At 40.4% G+C, this 20,499-nt stretch overlaps 1 protein-coding gene across 1 annotated transcript in view; it reads right to left on the reverse strand.

Moving 5' to 3' along the window:
• ctnna1 (catenin (cadherin-associated protein), alpha 1) overlaps positions 1 to 20,499 on the reverse strand; it is a 79,516-nt gene that overhangs the window by 57,984 nt on the left and 1,033 nt on the right. The window contains exons 2-7 of the mRNA XM_056768958.1: positions 19,748 to 19,866; positions 19,287 to 19,482; positions 15,357 to 15,523; positions 11,496 to 11,615; positions 9,593 to 9,862; positions 3,319 to 3,522 (exon numbers count right to left, since the gene is read on the reverse strand). Of these exons, the coding sequence (XP_056624936.1) occupies positions 3,319 to 3,522; positions 9,593 to 9,862; positions 11,496 to 11,615; positions 15,357 to 15,523; positions 19,287 to 19,482; positions 19,748 to 19,852 (1,062 nt within the window). The 5' untranslated portion in view covers positions 19,853 to 19,866. The remainder of the gene's footprint in view (positions 1 to 3,318; positions 3,523 to 9,592; positions 9,863 to 11,495; positions 11,616 to 15,356; positions 15,524 to 19,286; positions 19,483 to 19,747; positions 19,867 to 20,499) is intronic.

The raw sequence follows: 20,499 nt of genomic DNA on the forward strand, positions 1-20,499 counted from the left end.
ACTGCCAGAGGCTACAACTACAGAACTCAAATTCCAGATTAACCTCCCAAGACCTCTTATTTAATTTAAAGAATATTGAAGTCGGCTTTAGGCAGCTGATTTGTGAGAAAGACTGTCAAAATAAACATACAGAGCCAAACCTCTCATGTGGAAAGTGAAATTCATAGCATTCTGATGAGCATCAAATCAAGTGCTTTTTACCTTAAAGTGGACCTATTACACAGCTTAAGATGCAAAATAAATCTCCGTTATTTCTACAATTTGTCTGTGAAATTTCAGCTCAAAATACTGTACAAACTATTTATTATATCGCAGACCCGGGGAACGCATATTGATCAAATGTGTAACTTAAATGAAAGTCGTTTGGGCTAAAAGCATCTGCAAAAACAAAAGTAAAAGCCAGTTGGGTTTTTCTTAGCTGTTAGTACCATTTCCAGACTAAAAGACTATTTTATTAAGGTGTTTACAAGTTAGTAAGTATGCTTTTAAGCTTAATCGCCATCAAACATGCACTTTTAAAAAACATGTTCTCGTCTTTTATCCAAACATAATTTTTTTGATAAATATAATTGAACAAAGTTGCATGTCGATGTATCGCTTGACACCGATGCAGGAGGGAAAGCTGATCCACTTGTATCCAATTAAAAGGAAAAACTGTTTAAAGGTCAAATCTCTGTATGATTGCGAGCCATCAAAGCTTATTTAACAATACAACCAGAGCACAAAAACAAACTGAATGAGAGACTTGTTATTCATTCTAACGGGGGGGGGGGGGGGGAGGAGCCACACCCGTCTATACTAATCGAAATCCAAAGCTATACCGCACCCAATGCATTCCTCTATTTAACCAGGACAAAAGGGTAATGCAGAACTATGTTTCTTATCTATGTTTGTTACAGGACATTAGGAGATACAGTTTTCAGCAACTTGTCCAAAGATCTTGAGCACCTAATTTAAAACACGGCACCTGCATTATAATCAAAACCAAACTTTACTCCACTCATGTATTCTTTATAGTCCTTTGCCAATTTATTACCCATATAGCCGTTCCTATAAAACACACAAAAAAAATTACAGAGTCAAAAAATAGATAACATTATATAGAAAACATATTGCTGGCCAAAACATCTCGAGGCTACAGAAGGATGTGCTCCGGAGGCGGCGAAGCAAAAAAAAGGATGGACAATGGACATATCATGTTCCTCATCTATTCCTCCTGTCAGAGCGAATGAGCAGCCAGCACCTTGTCATGTTAGCTGTGCATCACAACCGAGGAGCAACGCCGTGTGTGTTGGGCCAGACACGCTGCAAAGGCCTAGTCAAGTAGAAAACCTGTTTGGAAACGGGGAGTGTGCTGCTTGGATGAATCTGCGTCTAAAATAAACCTGCAGCACCAAGTAATGTACACATCACGGGCAGCACCCATGCATTAGAAAACACAAACGTCTCTTTGGAGACACAAGGCTCTGTCATTATCAGTGCAGAGACATCAAAATGCATAAATAATCCTATACATGAGGCACTTCTAGGGTCTCATAAGAGGTGGCTCTCTAGGGTCTTCTCACGCAGTTACTGTAATACGGCAAATGTAAGATGGTATGACTAGCTTATTACGCAGATAGCTGCAATCACGGCTGGAATCAATGTAGTATGATTTTTCTAATCCTAGTATGGGCACTCTTCGAAGATTACTTGAAACGGCACTAGAAATCGAATGGGTAATTTGACATTATTGAATACTCATGCCTTATCCGCGGCAAACTCCTAGCTAGATGTTATCAGAGAGCAGTTTTAAAAATGGACGATAATGACATGGGCGCTGCTCGGAATCGTAGTCTGTTACGCTGAGCCTGCAATGAGCCATCTGGAGCGCGTCAGCTCGTGTTGCACAGAACACCGCCATGCTTAAAGACACTGCCGGGGACCTGCTGCTGCCTGATGTTTAGTAAGAATGACAAATAGTCAGTGACACCTGTAAGACGTTCTCCATCCCCCCACAACATCATCTTCTGTGATGTGGCACACTACTATGTTAAGCTACCGCACAATACACTTTGTGGCATAGACATTATTGGGAGGGACCAATGGCAGAACTGTCACCTAACACCTCGAACAGAGAAAGTTTTGTAGTTCTTCCCAACAAAAAGGTAGAACTGATTACACAGGGAAAGGGGAAAATACTGGATAATCTAGAAACGGAAGCAATTCCACAAGACGTGAATGACGATGGGAACAGGGATGGATAACAAAGACAGACATACAAACACTGTGAAGGAACACATTGATAACTCGTACTTTGAAGTATAGGATAGATACTAGTAGAGAGCGAGGCGATGGGGTGGAGGATGGATGCTGCAGAACTGTAATTGTACAGCAGTGAGGGACGGCTTTTTATAGTCTACTCCGCGCTGATTTGTTGGATTACATTATCATGCTCCTCCCGAACTTATAGTTAAATAAACTACATTTAGTTACATTTACTTATCAATTGATTAAATATTGGAAATGCATAATGTATGTAATTAATTGTTAACAACGTCAATTGAATACCTCAAGTGTTTGCAGAGAAACACCAAAAATGCAGACAATTCAAAGAAATCACATAATAGTGGTGAGCGAAGACAAAATATATCATATGTGTTCAGTACATTTTCAATTGACACCTCAATATGTATTACTTTGTTCAATTGAATGCACCCAACTGGTAGGAAGCGTACCAAAATTGGTAGTAAGAAAATGTCCAATTTTCTTCAATTCAGCCAAATTTTTCAATAACTGCAGCAATCACAGATGAACAACCCTTTAAATTCTTTATTTTCCCAATGGACGCCAAACACATCGTATAACCCGCCGAGCTGCATGCAAAACATTTCCTTTCAAATGATGTTTTTCAAAACTACTCATGCCTGGCATTGAAACGAAATGAATGCAACTGCAGGATAAAAAACGGATATAAATAAAACCAAGCGAAATGCAGAGGACACGGAAAACAATGTTGGTGAGCAAACAAAGAATTATTTGAAACACACAGCAGTCAAACAATTCAATGCACAGATCTGTACCCCAGCGGGTAGCTTGTGCACTGAACTCCTCTGTTCAAAAGCCAGTTGGCACACACAAATTGTGATGAACCTGGAGGTCTTTATAAAACACCAGCCAGAGAACGTGATGCGTGCACTGCCCCCCAAATAAAACAGGCGCAGGAGAGTGCACGTCTTAGGTAGCAGGTGGGTATATACTGTTGCCATTCAGGAACCTGCTATCTGGTGAAGACTATAGGAAATGAAAAGGGAAAAACTGAATTTGAAGTGCACTTACATTGCCCATGTACTCCGAGAGCAGGTCCTGCAGGGCCTGTCGCACAGAGTTACACTCAGCCACGATGCGCTCGCGACGGTCGTCACGCGTGCAAGATGAGTCGGCCATGAGGGCAGCGCCACTTATGATGCTCTCCAGACGCTCCTCCAGAGAGGGACGGAACCTCTCCTCACTGAAGCTCAGAGGGTCCACGATGATCTGCTTCTGTAGGGGGACAGAGAAAAAAAAATCATGTATAAGCAAAAGATGTAAACAATAAAAAAAAAAAAAAGCAAGACAGGAAGATGAAGCACATTCACACAATTCATATGCTCGGATAATGCCATTCAGCATTTCTTTGCAAAGGAAGAGTGTGAATTACACTCTCATACCAAATGTTCAACTTTAAGAGTTTGACAGATAAATGGTCATCACTATGAGCTGCATGAGAAACATTGTTAAACAAATGTGGAATTTGTCTCCCTTACATCGAGGCATAGAGTATGATATTAACTGGACGAATCAATAATTCACAAGTTCTAAGATGATGGTCTGGGACCCTGATGCAATTTGAAGCCAACGGGTATGCTTAAACAGTCTGCATTAACTCACCTGTGCATCACAGCTGCATTTTAAAATGAGCTCTGTGTAACGGGCAGTCTCTTAAAAGCTATTTGAACTATCCACTGAGGCCAAAAAGAAAAAACAGGTAAAAAAATCTTGTTCAACTGCAGATTTTGTAAATCATTAGACCTGGCTTGTGTAACCTTACATATCCATAAGCAGAGTAGTGTATGGCTTTAAAGTCTAACTGGTACTAAGAGCTTCTAACAAAACAATGCCTGGTGATGTCAGATCTTTGAAAGATATTCATTGCTAGTAAAAACCCAGTCCATTTGTGTGCAATATGCATCAGACGGCCAGCTTTCTGTCTGCTGCAAACTGTCTTACATGATCTGTATTTTAGCGAGAAAGCTTTGGTAAACACTGCCGTTCGTACAAGAGAAGAGGAAGCAACTAGCCCTAAACGGCACAGCTTTCAGAGTTCAGCCCGGGGCAATAAAATGCAGTTATGCATATAAAGCACTGCTATTTTCCCAGTTCGAGCCAGAGTGACATTTTGGATATCCCTAGTTCTTCTTCTGGGCAATTCTGTGAGGTACATTCACTTAGGGACAACGCATTGTCGTTTTGAAGAATAAGCTTGTCAGCGTCGGGTGCAATTAAAACGAATGAGAAGCCGCTGACATGCCAGAAACCGATAGCAGGCCAAGTAAAAAATGCCCGGCACAGCTAGCAGCAGAGAGAATCAATCCTCGGCAATGTGAAGAGCCTGTCTGTCTGATGTCATATAGGCAGTAAAATATTCAACAATTCAGTTGTTCGAATCAGAGTTTATTAGCCTCATCTCATCTAACCTCTTTTGCTTGGGTATCACGTTGGCATAGCAACAAGCCTCTCTCTCCCTCTCATCTCCCAATCTCCCTTTCTGCAAAAGTTGCTTCAGCTTCAAATTAAGCAGGAAGAAGTGATGTGGAAAAAATGTGCATGCGTGCTGAAGTTCACCAGGAAATTAAAAGACACGCATGATCCAAGGTACCAAGCATATCTCTCTCTCTCACACACACACACACACACACACACACTTTTGCTGCTATTTACACAGATGCCATCTGGGTGGGCAGAGGACGCCTATCCTTTGTGAGGGTGTCTGGCTTCTTGAAAACACTATTACCAAGAATAGAGTAGTTATATCACCAGCCTGTCTCACCTCTCTACACTTATAATATACAACAGTGCAAACCCAAACTACAGAAGTATGCAAGCCCTCATTTAGATTGTTTACTATTGGGTGCGTTTGTTTAACAGATCCCAGAAGCATCAAACATGTGTACGCTTGAAGCAGTGGTGGTTTAAAAGAACAACGGGAATCAAGTGTATGTGAGAGTAAGATGCTTGCTTTCACTTTGTCACTCACAAGGGGCAATCAACAAACTGGCACGCAAGACACCATCTCTGGTTTATAAACTGCAAGACGGAGCACATCCGAGCAAAACAAATGCAGGGCATGCGAGGCATGTCTTATTGAAAGTTATGCGAGGCATGTCTAACTTCACACATATTGAAATATGTACCGTTTTGATGACAGATGCAAAAATATCGGCCATATCTGTATCGGCTTGACCGATATATAATAGCCGATAAATAATTTCCACTGGTTAAACTGGAGTTAAAATACACTCGAGTACTATCTTTCTGTCGTAGTCATTCACTTGACATTGTAGATGTAGGTACAGTATGTAGATACAGTATTTATGAATGTGTAAATTATACGAACAAAAGCATATTGCTTGAATCAGACTGCTGTCTGAATGCTTTCTGTCTTGAGACCTGTTAGACGTGTGGCTATTAAGAACATTTTGCAGGGCTGTCTGGAAGAACATCTATAATTTGTTTCTTAAAATTTTCAGTGGGGAAAGAACGAATGCTTATCTTGTTATCTACAGTGAATGCTTTCAAATAAAAGCAGTTGCTCACTTTTTGCCTTTTGTTTCAGTCTTAAGGAATTTTATATTCATATTAAGATACTGTATATCGGCCAATATATCAGTGCATCCCGATTTTTTTGTAAAAAATAAAGAAACTGCAAGCATTTGCAGGACCGTAAAAAAAGAAAACTGGGAGCATTTGCAAGAACAGAAGTGTGACTGATTTAAGGCAACGCAAGTTTGATCTTCACTAATTGAAAATGTCTAAAACATGACTATAACAGGTTTTATCATCCCTGAATATTGATAAAAAGGTAATAATTCAGCTGCGCGGTGATCGATCTGGTGAGATGAGCTCAACGCAGGCTTTTAAAACTCTCCAGAAAAGCAGCATGCAAGGTCAAGAGTGAAAACTGGGCCAATCACATAGTATAGCACAATCAATGTAACTGAGGTCTGAGGGTGCCGATAATTCTAGCAAGCACAGGTATGGATAGAGCTGTGGGCCGCCTGCGGCTGAGAAAAATCTTGGCATGCTTTGTGCTTGGTATTGATCAGTTGAAGAGAGAAAAAAAAAGAACATTTACTTCACTTACAATTAAGCATTATGTTACATCATTAGCCTTAGGTTGCTGCAAAGGCATCGTTCTGAAACCTCCTAATTCAGTTAAATCACTTTAGATTTATTGCTCCTCTCAAATAAATTCTGATAAAACTAAGTACGAGGGACAAAAAACCATATGTAACAATAAAAAGAAATCTATAAAATTTAATTTTGTTGCGAGCTTTGAAACCATTCTGCGGTCTGGCTTCGCATGATTAAATTGTCACTTCCTAATGGGTTTAATCTCAAAGGAAAGGACAAGAGAACAGTGAACTACAATACAGCCCGATGCAGTGTAATCTAACCATGCACATAAACAAAAGGGGAAAGATGGTCTTGATAAGTCAATCGACAAACGTGACAAACAGTTTATCAGGGCTCGGGTTAGAGCAGAAAAGAGAGAGTCGGTTCATTGTTGTATAGTGACAGAGGATAATTGCGGCATGTAAAAGGGAACGAGAGCTGGGTGGAGGGGAGGGAAAGAGCGAGAGCGACTGACTCACGCAACTACACCTACAGCTCCCGATGACTAATGAATAGTACATTAATCTATAACTTCCAGATTTATTCGCAGTCAAGTGGGAAGATGATGAAAAGCCAGGTGGCTTTACCTCAAGAGGGTGAGAATGCAAAATACGAGACAAAAGCATGCGAGCCCCAGAGACGAAGCAGATTTTGAAGATCAGAGCTTTCTGATGGGGCCCCTGAACTCCCCGAGACAAATAACCAGAGAGACAGTTTTGGAGAAACAAAGGGAGCACAAAACCCCAAGACATTACAAGAAGCTATTACTTCAATAATTAATAGGCCCCAGATTGAGGATGAGAGCTCACGCTTGCAAAAAGAAAACATCAATGGCCAGACAACAGAGTGACAGGGTTCGATTTGATTTGTCGCGCTCTCTTTAGCGGGGCGACACCAGACGTGACACAACTGTGTGCTAAATCTTTCAACAGATAATCAAGGCACTGGAAACCTGATGAGCAAACCCACTCACCACAAGAGACGAGTACCTGCCGTGCCAGTTTTGCTGCAAATTTAACAGGCAGATACTTGATGTGTCTAAAACATTGACTTTGTTTAAACGTATAATTCAGAGCGGTTTTGCCCTCGCTCAAATGGGGGCTGTTGCTATAAGCAAACTAATAGACAGGCTCTAATTAAGGATGTTAAAGATGAAATGAAGTACTGTGCTAATCTCTAAAGCCTTCCTTCATTAATATTATTGAATGACAAAGCATCCATTTCAAAGCAGCAAATAAAAATAGTGTATTTTGCACATCGTGCTTTAATAAGTGTAGTCTGTAAACACTCCACGGGCTGTATGCAGCATTTAATAGATCAGGGCTGTATGCAAAAGAGACTGCAAATTTATCAGCACACAAAATATGGTGGCAATCTTTCACAAAGATACCAGCAGCTCACTTACACCACTAACTCAATCCACATTCAATTCTTGAATTCTTTAGCAGACTCAAATCTGGCAAATCCAAAGCAGCCTGGTATTCGCCTAGAACAAATTTTCCATTATGCATCATCGTCACGAATAGTCTGTGGAAAGGCCGACTGTGTCCAACCACATAATCAGTGCTCATGTTCCTAGTTTAGTGTCACCAACTTTTTTCTTAGTCTTTTACCGTTTCAACATGTAAAAACAAATCTACATTTAAGCTTTTAGTAGGCACTATCACTCAAAGAACTTACAAAGTAAGTTTATATATATTAAATTATGTGCACACCACTAATCTAAATCAACTGGAATGTGTTTTAGCAAATGTAAACAGTCACACTACATTTCTACCTTACATTAAATGAACATAGTTCGGTCAAAATGACAAAGCAAACAATCCGGACTAAGCTCAGGAGGTATCTGATATCTATCACGTAAAACACTGAAATCTCATTAAATTAAAAATAAAGGGTTACTTGTTCTCAACACCAACACATCTAAAAGGGAATGTGTCTGGACACTCAAGTGCAAAAGAACAGTGCTGGTGACATTATAATCTACTTTTTATCCTTTTATAAGATCTCTATGGCAACATTACAGTTCATGCATATCATTTGAATACATCATTTCACTAACTGATTGTTTAAAATGTTGAGAATGCAACAGACCAAAACCGACTAATGGTTCGCATCCTATTCCAGAACAGACTAAGACGCGAATAAATGAAGGATAGCTAATGATCTAATGCTACCCTTAACCTCAAATTAAATTTAGAGGCTATGATCGGAGTTCATCAGCACTAGTCACATCATCAAATAAATGCATTCCTTGCAAACCATTACCATAATCTTTTGGTGTTAGGGTCAAAAACACCACGGTTGTGACCTGACTGAACCTAGCATCCCAAGTTTAAACTTGTGAAAGACTCTTTGAGGTCAGTAGCTCGGCTTTGTTTGGACATACAAACGTAATCGGATTCAGTCCAGGATTAGCGTCTCCTCGATACAGCTCAATCACACGCAGGATGTCAACAACTCTCTGCTCTTGCGCTCTTTTGTTGATAAAGCCAGCTTCAGTTGGAGTTCAATCCTACTTATAATATGCTCACCTATATCCCGTCTACAAAAAATAAATGTACCTTCTATAACCCCAAGCACAGAGACAGAATTTCTAACATGGTTTTCTATAGTATGACCATTCTGGTGGCAAACATAAATGGTGACTACATATTTAACTTGTGTATGAATTTCCAAACATTAGCTGTTACTAAAAGTTCAGACCCCAATGATGAATTAATCATTCAGCCATTACCGCAGCAGTTGCGTTTCAAAACCGTAAGACATGCCTCAGGTCTACTAGGAATTGCATATTTCATAATGCCTCATTGCAACCTTTTCCATTAATTTTAAATGGCACATTTCTGGACCTGAATCGTGCAGTTCTCTATAGAAATTCACCACTGCTTTAAAGTGTGTAAGCTTACTACATGGACTAAAGTCTAAACAATTCCATTTCAACAGTTATTGCATGCAAGTCTGTCCTAAAGCAATCACCGCGCCGCCTAAATTCTGTTCACTAAATGACAATGCTTACAGACCTAATTCGCTTCAATTACAGGGAAGCAGCTTCTCAGTTTAGCCCTAGCAGTGATGTGTAATGCCAATTCTCCACTCACTTATTAGACTGCTATTTCTATCTAAATTAGAGAAACTGGTCCAACTTGTGAAATCCGATGCTGGCTCATTTACTTACATCAAAGTTGTTGAGGGCGTCGGCCAACTCTCCTCTACCTTGAGGGTGGGAGAAGCTGGAGTCCTCGCTGCTGGTAGCCTGAGCCGCATTAGATATGCCGGAAACAGCATGCTGCAGCTGCTTGTAGATGAGGTCCCGGTTGGCCTTGTAGGCAGCTACATCAGGGTGCTGCAGGCAGGCGCGTGAGGCCGTGTACAGCATGGGAACGTTCCTCTGCAGGATGCCACGGGCCGCTGCCATTTGGTCTTTGTGATGGACGTCCTTGAGCTCCTGTCATATGAAGAGGAGAGTTCAGAGGTGATGTTACAGGCCTGTCATAATTAGGTCATTGATGCAACCCCCCCCAAGGGTCAACACATGCTCATAATCAGATCATTAAAGCATAGCCCAGCAGTCTGCAAAATAGCTAAAAATGGACCATGTGCACTCCGAGCAAAATGGCAACTCCTCTCTAGGTGTGGGATAGTGCATAATATTGATAGCTAGTCTGCAGATTTTGCATTTATGTACCATACTCTTAAAGCTTGTGTAAAGTGACGTCAAAATATGTGTTCGGAGTTTGTCATACTACAGAAAAGTGTATTATTAACCACCCAGCCAAATTTGAATGGAGAAAAAAAAAATCAAAGTAAATAAAATAAGTCTTAAAGTCTAAAATAAAATCTTGGGAAAATATGCAGGACTCTCTGCTCTCAAACTCTGGGAGCGTGTCCGATGTTGGCGCTGAACCCACCCCCACTCACGTCTCTAAACCAGAGTCCCCAGTAGGCTATCTGAGAAGATTTCTATGGGAGGATTTAAATTCAAACAAGTGCGAGTCAATGTGTGCGATATTCATCGACAGATGCATGTCACGATAACGGGCAGTGATCCTCCTCCTGTTCCCGTTATTCCCCTACGTGTCAGCATTTAGTTCGCTTGTTATTTGGCGTGAGATTTGTTTAGTTTAGCCTGAAAACGTGTGAGTGAGAGCCCTGAGCCAGTGATTGAGCAGAGGCCAGATGCTACACAGTCTAGTGATAGGGAAGGGGAATATGCATGCTCGGACGCTCCATTGCGTCATCAATCCCCTGTTTTAGCCCAACCCAAAAAATCCTGATTAAAGAATTGGTGAAAACTGTTTAACGGTTTAACTCCACAATTCAGTACTACATACTTTTGAGTCTTTGTAATGTGTTTTAGCAATACATTTCAAACATTTATAATGTGTTTGGAAACAATTCTCAGAATTCTCTTCACCCGGACTTTAACTGCTCATCTAAAAGTTAAAACTGTCCCAAAAAGTAGGTAACATATGCAAGTGGCATGAATGATTGTCGTCGCTGAGTAGTTATGCCTCATTCCATAGAGCAGATGCATTAAAGGCTGATGGAAAAGATTTAATACCCAAGCAATTTGCACCTTGGAAGTGGGGCCACAGCGTCTGCCGAATGATTTTAGAAATTATAAACTTGGAAGGGCCCAGTGTAGCATGAGATGCGAAATCACACTGAATAAATATCAAATGAACAGCTCCACATTTGAACCGAGAAATAATTAGCATTGTGAAGATACTATAATCTCACTCAAAAGCGAAACAATGTTCAACCCATTAGTCAGCGAGTTCACCTGGAAAATTCATCCTAAAATACATCATTGCTGACTACTGCTTAACTTAAAAAGCTGAGAAAAAAATCCCAAAGACTCAATTCTCTTAACATTTAAATAGATTTTGTCTGTCTGGAAAAAGAAGTTGCATTTTACCCTCCCAAAATGGTATTAAAAGGATTGTTCATGCTTATACACATCTTCTGTAACGAGTGGTACACTCTATGCTACACATGTGGCTGGTAAATGTCATGGTATTGGATGACAGTATATCCTCAAACTACAATTTTCTTCAGGGTAAGAGAACTGTGAGTACCTGCTGCCTTTTGGCTGCCATCATGTTCAGTTTATCCACCTCCGGCTTCAGAGCTTTGTACTGGATGCCCAGGTCCTGCTCGGTGCCAGCATTACGCACCTTTACCATGTTCTCCTCCACCTGTTGGGTAAGCATGGAAAAACGATTAAAGAGAAGAAAAAAAAAAAAAAAATCAAAAGATTCTGCAAGCAATGCCATTCCGGAACTTTACTAGACCCGCCAAATAATTAAACATGCCCCCTTTTCCCAAAAACCTTGCACTACAAGGACATTATTGTACCCAGAGACAGTTACAATCAAGACATTGAGCAGGAGAGCAGCAGCCTGTCATTAAGCGTTGTCAAAAACAACTAGGAAAAATTTACAACAGACATTCTGACACTTTTCATTAATCGAGACAAGTGACAGTGGACAGCCAATTTTGTAGAGCATGGATCCCAGAATAACAGGACCAGGAAGCCGAAATCAAACCTGCATCTGCACACCAACCAAACACACCTGAAGCTTGCGTATCAAGCACTGAGCCACACTTATAGAATGTTTCTGTAATGCACATTAGGGATGCTCATTTCTGTTAATTTCCCTCAGAACCGAGAACAGACTCTGAACATTACATTACAAACGACGCTGAACATCCGAACATTAACCGTTAACTGATAATATTTTAATATTAAACTGCAATTAAATAAAAAAACATGCTACGTCTCATTCCAAAGGCTGAGTCCTCCGGAGGTCTTGTTTGTCGGCTGCATACGCCTTCACATGCGACATCCGGAGGACGCAGACTTCAAAATGAGACGCAGCATGTATTTTTATTTAATATTAAAATCATTTACACCTGGTCATACGCGTCTTAACACTCCATTACTTAACACATGTAGGCTAAAGCATATTTTTCTTTCACCATACAGCAAACTAAAAACATGCATGATTTATACATATATATATATATATATATATATATTTATATGACTATCAGTTAAACAGTCTATACGAACATCCCTAACTCACTTGCAATACACTGGTTACCATCAGTCATAATTGGGAATCGCTTTGACCCAGAAACACATTTGGAGTTTAATACACCAAACTAAATGACTTCGCTTACTAACAATATAATTATACTTCTATCACAAACTTCTATTTACCCTTCTAGGGTCTAAAAATGTTCCCGAACCATAATTTATGTCAGTAGAAAACCTTCAATGTGATGCCCTTAACTATATTAAAAAATTATATTTATTAATATATTGTTTTCAATAAAAGTCAGCTGATTTTCCCCATTACATATGTACAATATTTGACATCCTGGATCAATGTGGATTTCCAAGTGTCACAAGATATTTCAAGGTTATGGAGCAGGAGAGTTTAAAGTGTATGTGTTTTTTTTTTTAAACAAAGGTTGCGCGTGCGCAGAGGGCCAAGGCTCAAACGTCAAGGTTCGCTGCTGAAAAGAGCTAATTTAGTGTAGTGACTAATACAAACAGCCCACATAAAGGAAATTTTCAGTTTTTCGATGTAGTAAAGCAATACCTAGTCAATAAATGTGCGTATCAATGTGAAATGACTGCACCAAGATGATTAGCGAAATGTAATCAATGAGCTAGAAAACCTGCCATCCAACTGCGAGGGGCGTGACTTAAAAAACTAAAAAAAATAGTAAATCATGAACTTGAAATAATTATTTTTCTTTGATCAACATTTGTTCTAATTAATTCAGCAAATGCATTAGTCAAATCATTAGTACATTAGTCATAATCAAAGAAGAGTAATGTTTCATGCTCACACAAGCGTCCTTAAAAACCTTCTTATTTGATCATTCAAGACAAGCTCTGAAAACAATTTGATGGGAAAAACGGCGCCTACTCTTCCACAAGAAAGCTTCTACTCCCACATGCACAAACGTCCATCATGACTTGCATCAACCGAAAAGCACTGGCATAAAAATCTAATTGTAACACAAAAAAAAAAAAGGAAATCCACTCATGTCAGTATCACACGTTTCCAATGAAATCTCACAGAGAGGAGCAATGCTTTCAACATGACTGCCAATGCATGGAAATCATTTTGTGCACAAACGTGACAGGAACTCTCTACACTGTATCAAGGACTACACAGAGTGTGATTCAATAGCTTGTTGCTTTCAGGAAGAGAAGGCGACTGTAATTTAGTTTGTAGCCACAACCCATCGACTGAATGCAAACAAATGTAATATAAAATTCAGGCTTTACATGTCCCATAAAGTCCAAGCTAGCAATGCTCACGACATGCGTAAAAGCCAACCAGAAAAAAATATACACACAGAACTTAAAAGGCAGATGGTTAATATATAAAAAGCTGTCCATATAAAATCCACAACCCTTAAACTGGGTCTGCAATGCATAAAATCACAGGAGGAGGAAGTTCAAGCCAGGTTAGCTGGGCAATGTAAACCAGAGGTCAATGTAAGCACCAAAACCAGTGCAGATCATCAAAGGGGTAAAATGAAATACACTCAGGCCTCTTTGTGTACAACCTCCTCTGGACCAAAGCCACTTCTCTGTGGTAGCCCATTCAGCTTCTGCTACGATCCAGAGACTGATGAGGGTTAGAGATAATGAAGGGGGTTATAAAAAGAACTCTGAAATCATGGATAGACTCGGTCTGAAGTGCTCGAGCAAGATATGAAGGTTTGAAATAACCCTGATACTGGCCCACTTTGAATCTAAACGTTAACACCACTTAAACCCCTGGAACTGTCGGTCAAATATTTAGCCTTAAACTTTTGTTCCAACAAGTGTTACATGCTTTAAGGTAGACTTGGATGATATTCTGCCAGAGAATGTCTGCTAGGTGGTATGAGATGAGCCACTCCAAAAAAAGATGGAGGTCCAGCGCCCGGAAATTGCTCGGTACATTCCCTCTACATTTCCACATAAGCCCTCGAGTCACATCTTGAGTGAACATACGAAATGAAATCGTTAACCCAAAAATGAAAATGCTTATTGCGTGTGCCCTAACCAAACGTGACGCAGTAGATAACGTGATGGTGCAAATAGCATCTGGAGCGTCGATGGAGAGGACCATTATAAGCGAATTATGACTTTGGCCAGTTCATTACACAAACCTATCACACAGCTTCAGAAAAAGAAGAATATATTGCACACAGTACCATTGCATGATTTCTCAAATTTTTTCCCCTCACATTTTATATAGAAAGTCCTACAGGTTAAAGGAACAGTTCACCCAAAAATGAAAATTCTGTCTTCATTTACTGTTCCAGATCTGTATATATTTATTGGTTTAATGAAGTCAGAGAAAAATATTTGGAAGAATGCTTGTAACCAAACAGTTCTTGGCCACAATTAACTACCATAGGAGGACAAAATTACATTTGTGTTTAACAGAACAAAGAAACGCAAAAGATAATATTATGAATTTTTAAACAGTTCTGAGGCACTTTTACATTTAGGCTTTTGGCAGACGCTTTTATCCAAAGCGACTTACATTGCTTTATCCTATACATTTTACATAGGTATTTGCAATCCCCTGGGATCAAACCCACAGCCTTGCGTTATTAATGCAATGCTCTTACCACTGAGCTACAGGAAAGCACTTTTGACTACACCATTGTAATTTTTCTACTATGGTAGTGAATGGTGGCCAAGAGATGTTTGGTTACATGCACTCTTCCAAATATTCTTCTCTGTGATCCTCAGAATAAAGAAAAGTTTAGAGATTTGAAACAATTTGAGGGTGAGAAAATGACAATTTAGGGGGGAGTGAACTGTCCCGTTAAGGTCTGGATCAGGTCAATTTTCATTACTGGGTAAAATATCCTTCAAATAAAAAAATAACGTGGTGTAAATATGAAGGTCTTACCAGTTTGAGCTGCAGCAGGAGTTGGTATACATCGGCCATATCAGCCAAAACAAGCAGATGAGTAACGGCAGAGAGAAGGGCACGAGCAGCACGCACCATGTTGCCTCTTTTCACTGAAGAACAAGGATCCTCCGCAAACTCTCCTGATGCCAACTTCATGGATTCTCCTGGGAAAATGACATGCGAAATCACATCAATAATTATCTTGTCCTTTCCTAGTCCTTATGCCACAAGGATGGGAAAATTATGACTTCCGAACGCATCAGTCGACACAACAGCTAGCTAAACATCTGAAGATGCAATTACGTTCAAAGCATGCCTTTAAAATGCTGAAGAGTAGGAACAAGGTCACTTGCATGCAAGGGTGCAAAATGAACACGGACCTATTGAAAAACTAGTGTTTAGTAATGAGAGTTCCTTGCCAGTGGACTGTAACTTTGAAATACTCTATAATGGCTTTCCTGTGGATCAGTGGTAAGTGCATGGCACCAAGATCATTGGTTCGATCCGATGGATTGCACATACTTAAAAACAAATGTATAGTATAATCCAATGCAAGTCACTTTGGACAAAAGCGTCTGCCAAATGCATAAATGTCAAATAATGTCAGATACGATTATTGGAAGAGAGACATATACAAGAAATATTCATGGCTTAATTTTCAATTGGCTCTCCAAAAATGTCATTTCAGATCCTGTCTGCAAAACAACATGAATACTAAAGCAGAACGAAGAGTAGCTGGTACACATCAATTTCATGCTGTGCAGGAGCTCCAGAATTATAACTTTCTTTGTCCTCCAAACAAGGGAGGCCGCAGACTTTTGTAGTCGTAGCCTGGCCACAGAGTGCAGAGTAAACAATGAGACCAACAGGGGGAAAACATCAATAATACTCGGTTTCAAACAGAGTAACATAGGGAGCTGTGAAACTCAAACCAACAATTCTGCCAGCAAGCCTGATTCAGCCACTCTGTGGCCCATAACAAAGCATAGACATGCGTTCTTAAGAACAGCTACACAGTGAAACACAGAGCTAATCACTTGGGCAGCGAGTGTGGACGGTCAAGGATAAATGCCAGTGGCTGGAGGGTGACAGGTTAATTGCATTAGGATGTCATATTGTGAGCAAAACAAGGGGAAAGTAAGGGGCAGAGAAACGCAGTGCCTTTTCTGATGAAAGCAAAGACTCGCTTCATGTCTCATCATAGCGAGGGTTCGCTGACACACGCTAGTGCACAAAGCAGGGTTCTTCAGTGAAGGTCGAGTCCCTGGGATAACACTGCCTCCTTATCTGATGTAGCTGCAGAAGGCTGTCATCACTTCGCATCCCATTTGGCTTATGCGCTACTGCTTTTCCCTCCCTCTTTAAATCTCTTCAATGAAACAAAGCAGAACATTTTAACAGCTCCTTTGAGGGGGAAAACATTAACAATCTTAAAATATCAAAATGAAGCCAGACAAACATCACATTCCACACGGTCTTGGTTTGCTTAAGCGTCGCTAAATGAACTGAACACAATCTTGCAGATCTTTGTGTCCCACTAAAGCCATGCATAGAAAAGAAAGCAGTGAAGAGGACAGTGGCCTGAATAACAAACCCGATTTCAGTTTTTATCCAGGTATGTTCTCGTTTAGTTTGAGGATACCCGAGTTTTCGGGCTCAAGAAGGTGGACGGGTATCATCACCATGGTAATTTAGGCTACACGGCTAACCTGCACAGAAATATTCTTATTACGCATCACACTTTCAGGTGCACGCACCTCAAACTCTGGATCAAACCTGAGTCTTGTGCTACAGTTGCACCTGATCTAAACCAGGTTGGGTTTGTCTAGTTTTGTCAACTCAAAACTTACTCTGCAACTCTGTGTTTCTTTCACCTTGCTTCATGATACAGGCCACAGGGAGAACAAGTAATGACAAAGATCATAAGAAAAATCTATCTGATTGAGCCGTAAATGGTAACACTGTGCTTGAGGGGGTCTCATTCTTTGTTGATGTTTTGAAATAATGTGCACAGCATTTCTTTTGGTAACAGGAAGTCAGTCCCACCAAATTATATAAAAACTGGATTTTCTGGTTTATTGTGCAAGCTGTTGTTGCCACAGACACCAGCATCAAACTGAAAAGCAGTTCCTGCCTAATTTTACCCATCACTTAAAAATAGAAACAGCCCACGACAGACCACACAAAAACCTCAGGAGCTTGGAATTCTGGAACTGTCATTCCCCACTGAGGGGGCAATCAATAAGGCCATTTTCACAGTGCTGATAGTGATCAGTGCACACATAATAAACTTACATCTATCACTCCTAAAGTAGCGCTTATACGAGAGGACCTCAGAGGCTGATGATGAAATGTTTAAAGTGGACATCTGAGGAAGGCAGAATGAGCAACCAGATCCCCTTGGAGGAAAGGCAGATAACATTATCATTCCCAGCATCCTTCATCTCTCCCATTGGAAGGTGCGAAGGTAAATAAGACACATTCAACCCGAGAGAAATGGTAATATTGCAACGTATACATGTAGCCGGCAACACAAAGAAAGAAATTGTAGAAAAAAATTCAGTGGGTTTTAATATGCATTATGCAATGATTACATTTGCCCGACCCCCTTTTCTGCTTTCAGAACAGCTGGTAAGCCACAGCTGGGTAAAAGGGATCTCGTTTCAATCTAGGGAAGCTTTAACCCCACTCAATGGCAGCATTATCAGTCAAAACACGCATGGCTGAGCGAAACTGCATAGCTGACAGTCCCCGGCACCAGCGAGCAACAGCGTCTGGATTCTGCAGCCAATGACAGCTTACCAAAACCGATGTGACAACCCTCTGCATCACAGCAGTCTGCCGGCCAGCGCCTGACAGATTTTACATCACAAACTAAGCCAATAAACAGCGAGTTTAAATGTAGAGTCTGAAACTGACAAAGATGTTATTCCAACAAGTGATAAGTGGGTTGAGCCTGCAGTGCACGTTGCATCTCTGAACTGTGAAATGCCAGACTAATTCCAAAGGAGGGGGCAATCTAAGTCAGAAAGCCCACTTCAGATAAGAACACACAATGACGACTCCATACAGTTATTTCCATCACACGATGACAGGACGTAACAGACTCCATCTGTACACAAGTGTTGCCTTATCTGCATCTGACACCACCTTTGACAACTGGCAGACTCCATATACATATGCAAGTTGTTTTCTCATATTCTTGGCAACTGAGCATAAATAAAAATATCTTGATGGATCGCCCCAGCAAGTCAAGGCAAGCTGTTCACTAATGATTCTGACAATCCCTCTGTAGCACAGGGAGCACAAACACATACCTGGGATTAGTTAATAACAGGTGACAATATTTCTCTTAAACTCTACCTGGCAATGAGAACGCTGAAGGGTTCCTAACTTGTGCGGATACTATGAGGCCATTGTGTCTTATTCAAACACAAGTAAAAAAAAAAAAAAGTGTCCTAACCAGAGTGTATCAGTGACTGCACATCAATATCAGCATGTTCCACAATAAAATGTGCATGGCAAACAAGACAAGAGAAATGAGAAGCGCATTTGACAAGGTTAAACCCTTCTGTTAACCTGCCTCCGCTACCCTCTCTGCGTAAAGAGACATGGCTGAGATACTAGCTATGTTCCGTAATGAGAATTAACAACATGAGATTGAAGATATACAGGGATGTACAGGACAACAGTTTGGAGGAAGTACACACTACGTTGCGTGATAGCTACAGCTCTGATAACACAAGCCAAGCCCCTTAATTCAAAAAAACATCCACGCATTCAGATAAGCACAGCCAGATAATGAAAAGAGGAAATTATACCACTGTTTAAAGGAATTATTTAAATTATGATATTCAAAAGTTCATCATAGTTTCAGAGCAATTTCTGAACTCTTATCATACAGTTAATACCCTTCTCTTTATGTACCTTGCTTGCGGACATCTTCCACCGCCGCAGTCAGCTCATCTTTTAGGAACTGGCTCTCTTTAGCAATCTTCTCTCCTTTCTCAAGGAAGTTCAGGGTTGCTGTTTCCACAGAAGCTGCCAGAACATGAGCCTTCTTGGAGCGCCCCTTTTTCTTGTTGGAAGGTCCTTTGTTGCTGGAGTTCACAAGTGTGGTTACCTAAAAACGATCAAAGAGAATTTCAGAAAATTATTTGCCTTTGGTCAATTCCCTTATGTTCCAGCAGCTCAACTGGTAGAGCAGCACAAAAGATCGTGGGTTCAATTCATAGGGAACACACATACTGATCAAATGTATAGCTCTAAGTTGCTTTGAATAAAAGCATCTTCCAAGACGCATACATTTAAGAAAGCAATAGAGACTGAACTGTTTTCTAGTACAGCGCTGTTGAGAAGGAAACAGACAGATTTAAAAGTTTGCTAACCTGTGTGACCAGTGGCTCTAGCAGTCTTTCCACAGCCAGCGTGCGGATCTCCAGGCTCTTGGGATCCCATTTGAAGTTGATGTTTGCTGTATTAATGCTTGTCATGTTTCTCCGAGTTTCTGAGAAGGGAAAACAGCGATCAATGGATTAAGAGGGGTGGTGAGACAGGGACAAACAAGATGCCTTGGGCTGTTGTTTCTTTTTTCATATGACACATTAGGCTTCAATTTCTCTGCCACAGGACAGCCTATCACTTTTTTAGGGCTCAACATACATACTTTTAAGGCGCTAATGACGTAAACGCTGGCAACCAAACCTAACCAATAGTAATGCCATGCGAGTAGCTCTGTGGCACACTTTGCTATTTTCCATTCAAACAGTGACCGCAGTTTTATTGATCAGCCATAGTGCGCTGAAGGACAGGGATAATCAAGCTACCCCGGGGGTTTTGCTGTTGTTGCAAGAGCCTGTCAGTACTAGATTGCTGGACTAAACGGACATTGTTTGCTATATAGGTCAGGGAAAGCAGACAAAGTGGGCGAGGCAACCGTTTCATGGACATCACATTCGGAATGTAACCTTTTAAGTGAATAAATGTCTTGAAATAAAAGACCATAAACTTCAACAAAACTGTCCATTTTGTGACAAACCCTGTTTTTTATAAACATAGATTACATTAATACAAAAATTCATTTTACATACATTAAAATGTAATCACATGTAATGCATTGCATCTTATTGTTATTTATTCC

Source organism: Triplophysa dalaica, chromosome 16, assembly GCF_015846415.1.
Source record: "Triplophysa dalaica isolate WHDGS20190420 chromosome 16, ASM1584641v1, whole genome shotgun sequence".
NCBI lineage: Eukaryota > Metazoa > Chordata > Actinopteri > Cypriniformes > Nemacheilidae > Triplophysa > Triplophysa dalaica.